A 13,751-nucleotide genomic window follows, 5' to 3' on the forward strand; every position below is an offset into this window, starting at 1 on the left:
TTGGTGTTCTTTGAGATGTGTTGCTCATGACTATTCCACAACAGGTGTGCATGCTCGCCACATGCACCAGTGCCGGAAGTTTTTTCTCTAGCAGTACCCATGGGGGGGGAGCACTCCCCACAACCCCGGAGTGGCGCCTGCCTGGTACGGTATAAAGGGAGCTGGGCGCTCCCCACACCCTCAGTTTCTTCTTGCCAGACAACTCCAACTTGGAGCGTGTTGTTTGGGGCAGACCACCACCGTAGGGAGGTGATCACAGAGTCCGGCACGGTGAGGACCTTGTCCATCCTGTCCATGGCCTGGGAGAACTTTGAGGCCAACCAGAGCTGGAGGGGCCTCATCCTGAGTCTGGTGTGATAGACCACGTACGTGCATGCCGACATGTGACCCAAGAGCTGCAGGCAAACCCTGGCTATTGTCACCGGGAACCTTGTGACTGAGTCGATGAGACCTTTCAGGGTCTCGAATCTGTCTGGTGGGAGAGAGGACCTGGCCAACGCTCCAGGAGCGCCCCAATAAACTCTATGCGTTGGACCAGGACTAATATGGACTTGGTGTTGTTTACCAACAGTCCCAAGGCGGTGCACATGGACAGGAGGAGCGCCACGTGATCCCTCACCTGCAACTGGGAGGTGCCCTTGACAAGCCAATCGTCCAGATATGGAAATATCTGGACCCCCCGCTGTCTGAGGTAGGCTGCTACCACCAACGTGCATTTTGTAAACAACCTTGGGGCAGTGGACAGACCAAACGGGAGGACCATGAATTGGTAGTGATCTTGTCCCACCACAAAACGGAAGAAGCGCCTGTGCCCCTTGAATGTGTGGATGTGTAGACTGAGGGCAGCATACCAGTCCCCGGGATCCAGGGAGGGGATCATGGAGGCCAGGGAAACCATGTGGAACTTGAGCTTCACCATGTACTAGTTCAGACCTCACAGGTCCAGGATGGGCCTGAGCCCCCTTTGGCCATCAGGATAAGGAAATAAGGGGAGTAATACCCCTTGCCCAGGAACTCCTCAGGCACTGCCTCTATTGCTCCTAGTCCTAGGAGCCACCCCACCTCCTGCTTGAGCAGAGCTTTGTGCGATGGGTCCCCCAAGAGGGATGGGATGGTGGGTGGTTGGGTGGGGAGGAAGTAAACTGGAGATGGTGTTGAGGACCCATCTGTCTGAGGTTAGCCGCGACCATTCTGGGAGGAAAGCACACAACTGGTTGGAGAAGGGGAGCTTTATTGGGAGTGGATCCCTGACAAGGACTGGCAGGGTGCCCCCAAGCATCCCATCAAAAGCACCTTTTCCCCACCTGCTTGCCCTTGGAGGACCCAGGCTGGGGGCAGGCTGAGACTGCCTCTGAGGGTATCTCTTATAGTTCTGCGGCTTCTTATGGGTGGCCTCATACTTCGGGAGGGCGGCCTGGGTGGGAGTCTGATGCGGCTTGAACTTAGGTTTTGCCGGAGCCTGGACATAGAGGCCCAGAGTCTGGAAGGTCGTGCGGGAGTCTTTCATGCCATTCAGCCTTGTATCTGTTTCCGCCGCAAACAGAGCTTTCCCATCAAATGGGAGATCCTGCATGGAAGACTGTGCCTCGCTGGACAGCCCAGAGAGCAGAAGCCTTGACGCCCATCTCATAGACACAGTGGAGGCCATGGATCGTGTGGCTGTGTCCGCAGCATCCAAGGCTGCCTGCAAGGACGCCCTAGCGGCCGCTGCCCCTTCCTCCACTAGCACCTTGAACTCCTTCCTATTGCACTCCTGGAGGGAGTCCTCAAACTTGAGCAGAGAGCCCCAAAGATTGAATTCCCAGGAGAGCCTGATGGTTTGCCACTTGTAACTGGAAGCTCGAAGACGAATACATTTTCCTTCCGAAAGAGTCCAGTCTCCAGAGTGTTTGTTTCTTTGGGGCCAGGGTTGGCTGAACCTGCTGTTCGCTGTGGTTGATCGACTCAACCACCAGGGAGTTGGGTGCCAGGTGGGTATACAAGTACTCATGCCCCTTAGTGGGTACAAAGTACTTGCATTCTGCCTTCTGAGAGATGGGGGCCAATGAGGCCTATGTTTGCCACAGGGCATTTGAAATCTTAGCCACCCCTTCATGGAGAGGCAAGGCCACCCTACCGGTGCCGACAGGAGACAGCAGGTTAAACTGGGAATCTGAGGGCTCTCCATCTCCTCTGCCTGGAGGTGGAGGGTTGCTGCCACCATCTTTAAGAGTTCTTGATGGGCCCCTGAAATCCTCCTGCGGGGCGGAGGGGGAGGGGCCGCAATTTGCATCCTCCTGGGTGGGGCGAGGAGGCTGGTGCAGTGCTGTGGGTATGGCTGGCACCAGAGGTCCACCTGGTCGGACTCCAGGCACGGCGCCAAGGACGTACGTCCCACCACTCCTTTCTTGGGGGTTTGGAGAGGGAGGCCGACAGTGCTTCTGAAGCTCTGGCCACCGAAGTGAGCTCCCATGAGGGGCTGTGCCAGAGGCCATGTTGCCCACTGGTACTATTGGGCCAGACACAACACACGGTGTCACTGCACCTGCTGTGCCGAGAGTCCTCGGACGGCGGAACCTAGCCAGATAGTCTAGTCGGCGTCGAGGGTGATCCACATGGACTCTGTCCCGAATGGTTGCTGGGCGGTGAACGGTGTCAGGAACATTCCATCGGGCCAGAGACGAGTGCGGAGATCCCAGCGTCGGCTTGCCTCTTGAGCGTGGGGCCGATATCAATGGCGCTCTGGGCACTGGCATAGACATAACATCCCTGGCCACCTGAAGGGCTTCAGGCATGGATGGCATTCAGACATCCGGAGAGGCCTCCTCTCAGGACTATATTCACCCCTTAATTACAGCCACTTTGCACTGCCCTAGTGGCACACTGGGACCCTAAAAATGTCAGAACTTGTCATAGGAGGATGATCCCAGCATAAAAGGGATTCTCAGATGGCATAAAACCAGCATAGCTACTCTTTAAACCACACATTCATAATGGGATGTGCAGGGGATGAAATCCATACTCCGCTGCATCCCATCAATGCTCTGACTATGGTACTCCCCATCTGGCCACTGGCTTCCAGCATTATTCAAAGCAGCTTCTAACTTATGATGGGAAGAGCATAAAGGGGACTTAAAGGCAGCTTCAAGACACCACTTCTAAGCTGCACTGTGCATTGCTTGGGATGAGGCCATTAGTTCTCTATTGTGAAGCCACTAGACTGTTCTGTCAAGAGTCCCAGAAGTTCTTTTCTACCATTATCACAATTGATGCAAGTGGATAAAAACACTTTAATTCCGTTCTGAAAGAAACGAGAGGCTTCAAGCAGGAAGTGATGCACACAGACTCAAGTCAGACTCTAGAGCTGTTGTTCTCAACCTATTTACCATTGTGGGCCACATATGCTTTTGATCTAAAGTTAGTTCTATAGTTTGAAATAGCTAAAAACACACAAGATCTTTCCACTCACCAAACTCTGTGGGCCATGGATGCTGGAGTGCCAGCTTCCCTTTATTACCAGGAGTTCATTTATTCATGTTGTTCTTTTTTCTCTTAACATTAATGCTATTTTACTTTGAAGTACAGTTCAACTTTGAAAAGAGACTCTAGAAAAATGGTACGTTGGCATTCTAGATTTATTACATTTACAAATAAAGATATTTTTACTCATTATGAGCCCTACAAACTGCTTCTGAGCTCCAAGAGTCAAGCTAGGGTAATTCTTTACTTCCTGCCCACCATCCCCAGTAATAAGGATTCCACAGGCCTGATTATGCTGTTTCACCTGCAGAAGCCTGATTCTCATCTACTAGCAGGGCCGGCTCTAGGTTTTTTGCCACCCCAAGCTCCGAGAGTGCAACTGCCCAAGCAAAAAAAATAAAAAATAAAAAAAATGGTGGCCGGAATGTACATGCTTGCTTTGCTGGTATCTAGAGCCCGTCCTGTCTGCTAGAGTTGTGCTGGTGTATCTGAGGGCATAATTTGGCCTGGACAGTCTTTATTAATGCTGATTACATGTGAAAAGAGAAGACTCCATCTTAAATTGTGGAGTGCTGGCTGAGTTTGAAGGAATGACAGTCAAGAAAAATTTCTCTCTTCACTGCTTACTTCTGTGCACTCACTACTTCTTCCTATTTTTCTAAGAGGTTCATTTAAGAGTTTAAGTTTAAGAGTTATCTTCCCAAAGCTATAGAAATGTAACCTAGTCAGTTCAAAAATAACATAGAGCCAAATTCAGCTCTTACAAAGGCAGGTACAAATCTAATGAGGTCATTGGAGCTGTACTTGCTCAAATTAAAACCAATCAGCCACTCAGCCGGAGGTATTGATTAGCACCATTGGAAGAGGTGGCTGGTTATTTTAGGGACTGAGTAATTCCCATTGACTTTGTTGGACTACTCCAGAGATTTCTGTGGTGCTGTGCCTACTTACACCTAGTTTTGCTCCGTACAAATTGTTAGTTAGCCTCTTTACTTTGCAGTGGTTTGCATTTTCCAATTTTCTCACAGCAGACAAAACAAAGATGAGCTTTTTTGGCTACATTGTGTGCATGAGTACAGCAAAACCACATGGCTCAGGCAAAGAAATGACACAACAAGGGATAATAATATTAATTCTGGAGGCAGGGACCGTTGTTATTCTGGGCACAGCCTCAAATGGTGAACTCTGTATTTTATTATTTGGATGTCCCTGAAGACTAATGGTTCTAATCTACTTATATTTTCCAGCTGTAGAAAAAAAGATGAAATGAAGAAACTCTCAAGTCTTATTACAGTGAAATTGTTAAATGGAGGATTAAGAACAGGTCTGACCAGTGCTCAGAGTGAACAGAAAATTCTACATTAAATTCCTATTGTGAACTGAGTACCAAATACTTCTGAATAAAGAGAAGTTGACTGTTTCACCAACACAAGGAGGATCATTCAAAGACTGAATGTGTAATATAACAGGGATGAAAACTAATGTAATATAATATGAAAGACAGGCCTATTTCTGCAGTGCTCAAAAGCAGCCAGACTTGCTTCAGGTCTTACCTGTCCTAGAAACATGAGCACTACCCCTTCACTTTTGCTTCTGAAATGCCTTTAAATTCAAGATACTGCTCTCCATAATACACCAGGAATTCATTTACAATGGACTACGGATTTAATAATCTTCAACCCTAATCCTTGGAACAAAAGACTAGTAGAAAGTATTGTGAACTGGAAGACAATGGCCTTGTTGTCAAGCCCAAGAAATGACTGCCATTTATTTATGTCTCATCTTCAAGACGACACTTTATAACATTCAGAAAATAATCTGATCATATTTTTTATCGCCTTCATTTTTCCTGCATTATTGTATCACATTTTGCAAAACTTTGACCCTTAGTCCCACCCCACTCTTCTTCAGCAGAACCTCAAATATGTAAGCACCAGAGTTACGGACTGACTGGTCAACCGGATACCATGTGAAACTGGAAGTAACTAATTAGGCAGCAGCAGAGACCCCCCCCCTTCCCCCCCAAAACCCACAATTCTGTACTGTGCCAGTATTGCATCTTAAAGGCACAGCTGGGCTGCCTGTTCCCACCCCTACTCCCGTGCGCAGGATACCCACTTATAGCTAGGAGTTGAAGACACTGAGATTCGCAGACAAAGCTGTGAGCCCCTCACTGCCAGCCCAAGGCAGCTGGAGCAGCAGCATTGGAGTCTGTACTGCTTTCCTGTAAATCGTAGGTGCTGTTTTCACCCCCCCTGCTCTGGCCAGGAAAAGGGGGAGCTGTTTTCACCACCATCCTCTCTCACATTCCCACCCATGCAGGGAGAGGGACAAGCTTGCCCAACCCAGGAAAGAAGCTGCCTGCAAGGAAACTGCCTAGCTGCCTCTGGAACCTGGCCTGAAGTGTGAACTCCTGGAGCTGGAGTTGCATTTTGTTCAGAGTTACGAACATTTCAGAGTTATGGACAACCTCCATTCCCAAGATGTCTGTAACTCTGAGGTTCTACTGTATTTTCTTAGTCTTTGACCCTGTTGGAGAAAAACTACAGTAAAATCTCAGAAGGCTCTATTTATATTAATGAAATAGGATCCTAACTAAAGATACTGACAACAAGGGAGAAATAACGTGCATAGAAGTCAAAAGGGAATTTAATGAGAATCTCAACATGCCAGATGGCAAGGAAAAAAAAAATCTGAAGATGAGAGGAAAAAGGGGCAGTACAATGAACAAAACTGACTGACTTTCAACTTAAGAGGGTTTAGCTATGCTGGTTTTGTTCCAATTACCAGAATATTAAAGTATAACTAGGAGTCACAAAATTCATGTTAGCACAGATGTGCCTAGATTTTAACAAGACTACTTAATTGTTAGAACCTCTAATGCATGATTATAAATTAGTAACTGAATTGTCTTCTATTTGACACTTTAAAAAAATTCTAAATAGATGGAAGTTCTAGTAAGAAAGCATTGGTATGCTGAGATGATTAATGGTTTGCTGCATAATCAGTAGTTTTAAAAAGTGTACAGGGAGAAATATATATTAGGTTACTGAAAAATCTTGATTAGGTGACCTTCAGAATTCTTCTTTCCAAAGCAAATATGTAAGCTAAGAAAATGAGATATGAATGGAAGTTTCATCCTGCAAAAGGCTATCCTTTTGGCTTCAGTGGGAGTAGAGGGAGCTCAGCACCTCACAAGATCGATTTCTAACTGCTTACTAATCCTCATGAATATGTTCCAAAGAACAGTTGTGTTTTCTCTAGGGCCCTGCCTACAAAGCTCTAGACTGAGTGCCTTTCCAGAAAGGACAAGAGTAAAATGGAGATTATTAGCAAAGTGGACTAGATCATGCCTCTGGATCTGTGCATGGTGATATCCTCCATACACAGCTTTCCTCCTCACAAAAGGGGAACTCTGGTGGCATTGATCCCTCCCCAACACTATGCAAATTCCTGTGTGTGTACACGTGCTGGGATTCATGCAAAAGGGGAGGATAGAACAAGTTGTTCTGGCTTTATGCCATCCTAGGATTCCCTAGGAAACCTCTGTTCTTTTAGGAGAGCTCCTGCCCACTTTGCACTACCTGAATGATGCAAAAGGGCCAGACAAGAGAGTAAGGATGTGGTACAAAATCTCCAAATTCACCACTTCAGATTAAAATTGCAAACAGAGCAAATCGTGAGGAATAATGCATTCGGTGAAAAAAATTTGGACCTGTCAGGGCAGCAGGCCGGCCCTGTAAGCAAATGCAAAAAATTACCTTTGATTTTTAGCTGTGCACCACTGAAAAGTTCCTGCAAACAAAAATTAGTATCAAGGGTTAAAATTAAACTGTCAGATGACTAGGGCAGGGATTTTCAGAAGAGCTTAAAGGGTTCAGGTGCTCAACTCTGATTTCCATTAAAGATCAGCTTCCCTTCATTCTCCTGCACTTTTTTACAGATAGAATCATAGGATTGGAAGGGACCTTGAGAGGTCATCTAGTCCAGTATCCTGGTGTTTGTCTAACCTGCTCTTAAAAATCCCCAATGATGGATATTCCACAACCTCCCTAGGCAATTTATTCCAGTGCTTAACCACCCTGACAGTTAGGAAGTTTTTCCTAATGTCCAACCTAAACCTCCCTTGCTGCAATTTAAGCCCATTGCTTTTTGTCCTATCCTCAGAGGTTAAGAAAAACAATGTTTCTCTCTCCTCCTTCCTTGTAACAACCTTTTATGTACTTAAAACTGTTATGTCCCCCTTAGTCTTCTTTTCCAGACTAAACAAACCCAATTTTTTCAATCTTCCCTCATAGGTCATGTTTTCTAGACTTTTAATCATTTCTGTTGCTCTTCTCTGGACTCTCTCCAATTTGTCCAAATCCTTTCTGAAATGTGGCGCCCAGAACTGAACACAATACTCCAGTTGAGACCTAATCAGTGCAGATGGTCTAACGACATAATAAACATTATCACATATGCTCTTGATTCCAGACTGAACATGCCCTACTTTATTCACCTGCAATTTCACTTCCTTGGCTAATTCTTTGATAGCCGAGTAGTCATTCCTTACCAGGCAGTTTCTAAAAGTCAGAATTTAATTAATATTACCCTTGTTTTTCTTCCATACACCCTTAAGATATAGATTCAAAAAGAAAGACAGGTAAAAATTCTGACACATCATCTTACCAGGCTACCCAAAAAACACTTCTATTATTCTGTTTACTTTTTGCATCTCACCTTGTACAACAAAAATTATCAACTCTGCTTCTATAGAGGGACAATTTATACTCCATACCACAGATATGTGGAATTTTCGCAGAACAGTGCAAAGAAGGGTTAAAATGCATCAAAACTTAATGTCACTGTTTCTATTTGTTTTAAGTTAAAAAAGATTTTAGAAAATTTAGTGTGTGTAAAGTGTGACCTGTTCCCCCTAAATGTGCACATAGAACTTAGCTCAGACACAGTAAATATTTGAGTTAGCAGAAATATTTGGCACTTAATGTTGATTGCTTAATTTAGACTCCATACAAGAGATTAATCTTAAAAACCACCCTCTATAGAGTACACGATATGTTCATTTAAAAAAAAATTGCAACCCAAAAATATTTAATGACTTTGAATTTCTAGATTTGTTTTTTGAGAGGGGGCATTTTCACAAGGATCTATTTTCAATTGCAGTTTAGATTGGTACCACAAAGACAATAAGCTTTCAAATAAAAGGGATATTACCACATACCGTAAACCATATGCACAACACCTCAGCTTTAAGAGTAATTGACACTCGGGCCCTGACTGTCCCCTTTAGATCTGTTGAAGAATCTCTCCACTTATGCAGCACCCTGCCCTCAATTGGCCTGTATCATAAGGGGTTAGGAACTTGGGAAACATGCATTAGCCCTCTGTTGCTTATTTGAAAATACAGCCTAGGACTATATTATCTCTTCTGTAGAATTAACCTGGGGGCAACTGTTTACAGCATTACTCCAATCCAGCTGAACTACCAGGGACACAGACTATAGGCCTGGGCTCCTGCATATATGCCACATTACAGGGCAAGCACTGTAGCCCTTCCCGGGCACAATGAAATGGGGTAACTTCCAGTAGCAGATCTCCAAATGTTTCTTTTCCCAAAGCCCTTTCATACAGAGTTTTTACTGGATGAGCAGGGGTGTGGTGCAGGAATTAAAGTTTGACAGCTTTTGGAGAGGCACATTAAAACACACAATATTTTACAGGTTAAACTATAACACCACACATCATATACATAAGCAGCAGGACACATCATTTCAATGAAAATCTCTGCACTGTCGAGCTATCTGAATAAATGTATCTACAAGTTCTTGGATACATCTGGCGGGGCTCACAGAGCCAGGTCGTGGTAGCGAGAGAGACACCGCCTCTGGCACCAGGGCCAGAGAAGTTCTATGCCCCCCACCACAACCCCAGGGCTGGAAGAATTCGCTGTCTCTGCCGGGGGAGCTCACACACTATATTATCTTTTAAAGATTTCCAATATGACCTATACAGCAACTAAGCTAACCTCTCCTGCGTTCACACACCAATTGTGCTAACTTAAGGCTGGAGGGTCCAAGCCCTATTGCTTTCCTGTGTGCACAGTCCCACCTTGACTTGGGTCCCCAAAATCCTCTTCCTCACTGTGGCACAGAGCTTGCCCAAAGCAGGGAGCAATGCTGACAGGAAGAAATCAGCTCCCCACCTGCCAGGCCATTGGGGTCCTGATCTACTCTCTGGCCATGTGCTCCCAGGCAAGCACAGCTCGGCGAGCATTGAACTATCAGGGCATAGGAGTAGGAGCTAACCACAAAACCTCACCACATTGAGAAACCAGAGCCATCATCATCACATAAGGCTGCAAGAGATTTTGGGGCTGCACTGTCCATGAACCCCTGCAACAAAACAGCCTCAGGAAGAGCAGGGGGGACCACTAGGGGTGAGAGAGCGGAGTGGGACCAAGCAGCTACAAGCAGGGTGGGGTAATGGCAGACTCCCCAGATCAGCATAGCGAGGGAAGGGATGATCCGAAGTAGCCTGGCTGCTTCCCCTCTTGCAGGGCAGCAAGTTGTCCGCTCCACCTCTCTGGCCCCCCACTGCTTCCCTGGGGCTGCATGGGCAAGGGTGCCATGCAGTGTGCACTATGAGGGCAGTGAGTGTGGGCCAGCCCCAAAACTTCCTCCCAGAGGCAGCTCTAGTTCCTCCTTGCTGCTGTGCGGCTTGGCCAAACAGGAAGCAAATTTGATAGGTGGCTCCCGACTGCCAGGGTGTCACGGTCATCTCTCCAGCAGCTGTTTGAGCCGGTAGGTCTGCTGCTCACACTCCTTTAGGACAGCTGCTTGGTCCCCTACTTCCGCCTGTCTCAGAGGGATAAGGGATCCCTGGGAGTGCTGGAGCACACTACACTCCAAGGCCTAGGATTCATGGTAGGCAGCAACAGCCAGGCTGGAGTGTGTTTTTTTCCTGGGAAACTTACAATTTATGTCAAACTTAAAAACAGACAACGAAATTAAAAACCAAACAAAAACACCTTCAGTGCACATCCCATTTTAAAAATGAAGAACTGCAAAGTTTCATTGTAATAGTTTGACAGCCCTGGATAGTGATGTCCTAATTATCCTCAGAACAGGTGCACATCCTGTCAATATGACTCAGCCTAATGAAGAATCCAATTCTCAGATTAGATGGTAGGTCAGCATCTGCAAACTGCATTCATTCTACTAAGACAGCCACCAAAAGAGCTAATTATGCAGTTTATGGCTCCTTATTGGCATCTGAATCCCATCAATAGCACCATCAGTTAGAAAAAGGATGGACAGTTTTCCCACAATGCAACACATTTGTAGGGATGGAGTGTCAACACTGTGGGGTGCAGGGCACTAGGCACCTCTGTGTTAGGTTATTTTGATTGATGGTCTGTACACTGCAGTGTGAATACCAGAGCCCCAGGTTCAAGCACAGGTCAGAAAATCCTTAACCTAGCTTAACCAGTGTAGGACACTCAAGCCTGGGTTTCTGACACAAGTCCAGCTGACTCAAGCCCATTATCCTAGGCTTATGTTGCTGTGTAGACATACCCACAGAAAATCCGATTTTATAGGAATGTGGGAAAGATACACTAGGATGTGCTTTTATTCATGATATTGTACATATGAATAAAATAGAAAAAATAGTAGCACAAGTTAAAAACATTGCCCTAGAAAATGCAATCAGCAAGATCCTCTCCCCAAGAGTTATTTCATGATAAGTACAAGTTGTATGTTCCTTTTTTCCTTAGTACTAAGAACAGCACAGTAAAACTGAGTAAGTGTTAGATAATCAGTTTCACTTACTAGGAACCATAGCTTTAAGTTGAAGATTTCCTAAAGCTTTGACTCAAGTTGTAGGATAAGTTACAGTCATGTCTGTACAGAGCTCTGGTTGCTAAAAGTAATATTTTGCTCCACTTAGAAAATTACCTGTTGTGGAATTTACATAAATATTTTTCCCCCAGAAAAGCAAACCAATAAAAGAGCTTTTGATTTGTATGTTTTTTTTCAAAATAGACAGGATAATGTTATATGAGAGTTCCCAATTATTTCTCTAAGTTTAATTTCACTATGCTTCAGTGATGCTTTTCCAATAAGAAACTGAATTAAGCAATCTGGCTTTTATGGTAGCACTCTGTACCAGTCCTAGGTTCAAGATGTCAGAAAGGTCTTTTAAGTAGACATTGTACAGCCTGACATGTAGGTCCACACATTGTATAGGCTACACTCTACATATGTTTACAAGCTTTACCGACCCTTAGACCTACTACCACAGAGCTTTCTCCATTTTATTTTTAAATAAAAGGTAAAAAAAAAATGGAATTTGTTTCTTTATGTAGAAAGAAAAAACAATTGATTTGAAAGCAATGCTAGACTGAAAGCAAAGAATGCAAGATTATGGGTAAAAGGTAAAATGAACATTGTTTTCATGGACACATGCCCACCAATTTTCATAGTTATTTTGGGCTGAAGGATTCATATTAAATTCAGACAGAGCCTTAATAAACAATAAAGAAGCAATGTTACAAGTTTCAGGCAGGTACATACATAACGTCTGTTGTAATACAGAAATCAGCATTTATCTAAATGGTTCATTGAGAATAAAACAGTGTTATACAAAAGATAAACACTACCTTTAGCACTTAAACAGTGAGTAAAAGGTAGAATTAAGAAGAAAGTGCACAGCAGAAAGTTTTCTGGAAAAGTTCAATTTAAAACATTTCTTTTCAGCTATTATGCTTTGTCAGGAAGTGGTAGTGAGTTAAGATTGCTCTGTTTTCTTTCCACAATCAGTCTCTCCTTTTATTGGTTCAGTAGAATGCTTACTCTGACATGTAGAAATGATACATCAGGGCTACAAATAATTGCTAGCTATTGCTGGGATCACCCAACTGGTCCACCAACTAGAAGGAATCACAGTGAGACATTATTTTCATGCAATGTCTATCAGCTGCTAAATTACAGATGAGATTTATTGGTTATAAAAAAGTTTTACTTTGTAATCCTTTTCCACTCTTCAGATGAAGATAAGAGAGCCTTTGACTGGGGGAGTGTTTAGGTTGGTGATATGCTCTTGCCAGCCAACATGATAGCGTGCATAGTTATAAAAACTTTGTTTCAAAGCCTAAGTTTGCTGATTGGAGAATAAGATTCCAGCCAAACTTAAAGCCATGGCTTGTTGCAACAGAACAGTGCCATTCACTGAAGAGAAGATACAGGTGAGCCTTCCCAATAAAACTTTTGGTACTTCAATTTCTCTATGGGAAGTGATATGGAAGGTTCTTGAATCACAGGATTCCTCTAGGTAATGAACAGTATTAATGCATGAAGTTCTGGCTGGATTGTGTTGAAATGTGAACATTTATGCATATTTTAAAAGTCTACTACACTGGACCCTCGCTATAACACACGTCTATATAGCACGAATTCGCATATAACGCGGTCACGGTCCTGGATCCCAAATTTAATTACTTTAATTGCAATTTGTTTTAAAGCGGTACCACACATGGATCCCAAATCCTGCATAATAGCGAGGGTACCGTGTATATGTGCTGCTCTAAGTTTAGCCCAGAATCCTCCTTAACTTAGATGCAGCAGCAAAGACTTTTCTGAGCTGATGCTTATCAATAAGGCAGCCAGAGTAGCTAGTGACAGCAGCAGCACTAGTGAGTAAGATCACCAAGCATCTCCTGCATTAGTTGCATATCAGATCTTCTCTAGAACAAAGTAAACTTTTAACTTGAAGATGAAGTGTAAAATCTGCATGGTAAGACTACAACATGCCCTGGAGAGTGCTGAGAGCAAACCTGGGATTTACATATAGCAACAGCCTTCACATGTCATCCATTCCTAGGGTATGACTCCATGGGAAGTTATTCCTAGTTATTCCCTGTGTGGACACACTCATTCTAGAATAAAGAGCATCCACATAGGGAGTTCATTAGGAATGGCTTCTTGCTTTAAATTCGCTCCTTATCTTACTCCAAATTAACTTCCTAGCATTGATAAGCCCCTAAAATCGACCATATTACTTGCTAGTAGTTGGAACTGAACAGTATTTTTTCCCCACTTCATTGAATTAGGGAAGGATAACCATGAAGCACAATTTTGTTTTAATTTATGACATTACAATCCATACTATACCTGGAATTAGAGTCCACAGTGGTAATAAGTGTTTCCTGAAAAACAAAGTCATAACTAAGATACTGAATATGTGTGGCAATTTCCCCCCATCTCCCCACAGAGGACTGGCTAAAGGAAATG

At 44.2% G+C, this 13,751-nt stretch overlaps 1 protein-coding gene across 1 annotated transcript in view; it reads right to left on the bottom strand.

The window, feature by feature from the left end:
- Positions 1-11,066: 11,066 nt before the first annotated feature.
- LOC119851303 (cytochrome b5) overlaps positions 11,067-13,751 on the bottom strand; it is a 28,106-nt gene continuing 25,421 nt past the window's right edge. Inside the window, exons 4-5 of the mRNA XM_038390937.2 lie at positions 13,632-13,666; positions 11,067-12,391 (exon numbers count right to left, since the gene is read on the bottom strand). Of these exons, the coding sequence (XP_038246865.1) occupies positions 12,343-12,391; positions 13,632-13,666 (84 nt within the window). The 3' untranslated portion in view covers positions 11,067-12,342. The remainder of the gene's footprint in view (positions 12,392-13,631; positions 13,667-13,751) is intronic.

This window comes from Dermochelys coriacea, chromosome 2 (genome assembly GCF_009764565.3).
Source record: "Dermochelys coriacea isolate rDerCor1 chromosome 2, rDerCor1.pri.v4, whole genome shotgun sequence".
Taxonomy (NCBI): Eukaryota; Metazoa; Chordata; order Testudines; family Dermochelyidae; genus Dermochelys; species Dermochelys coriacea.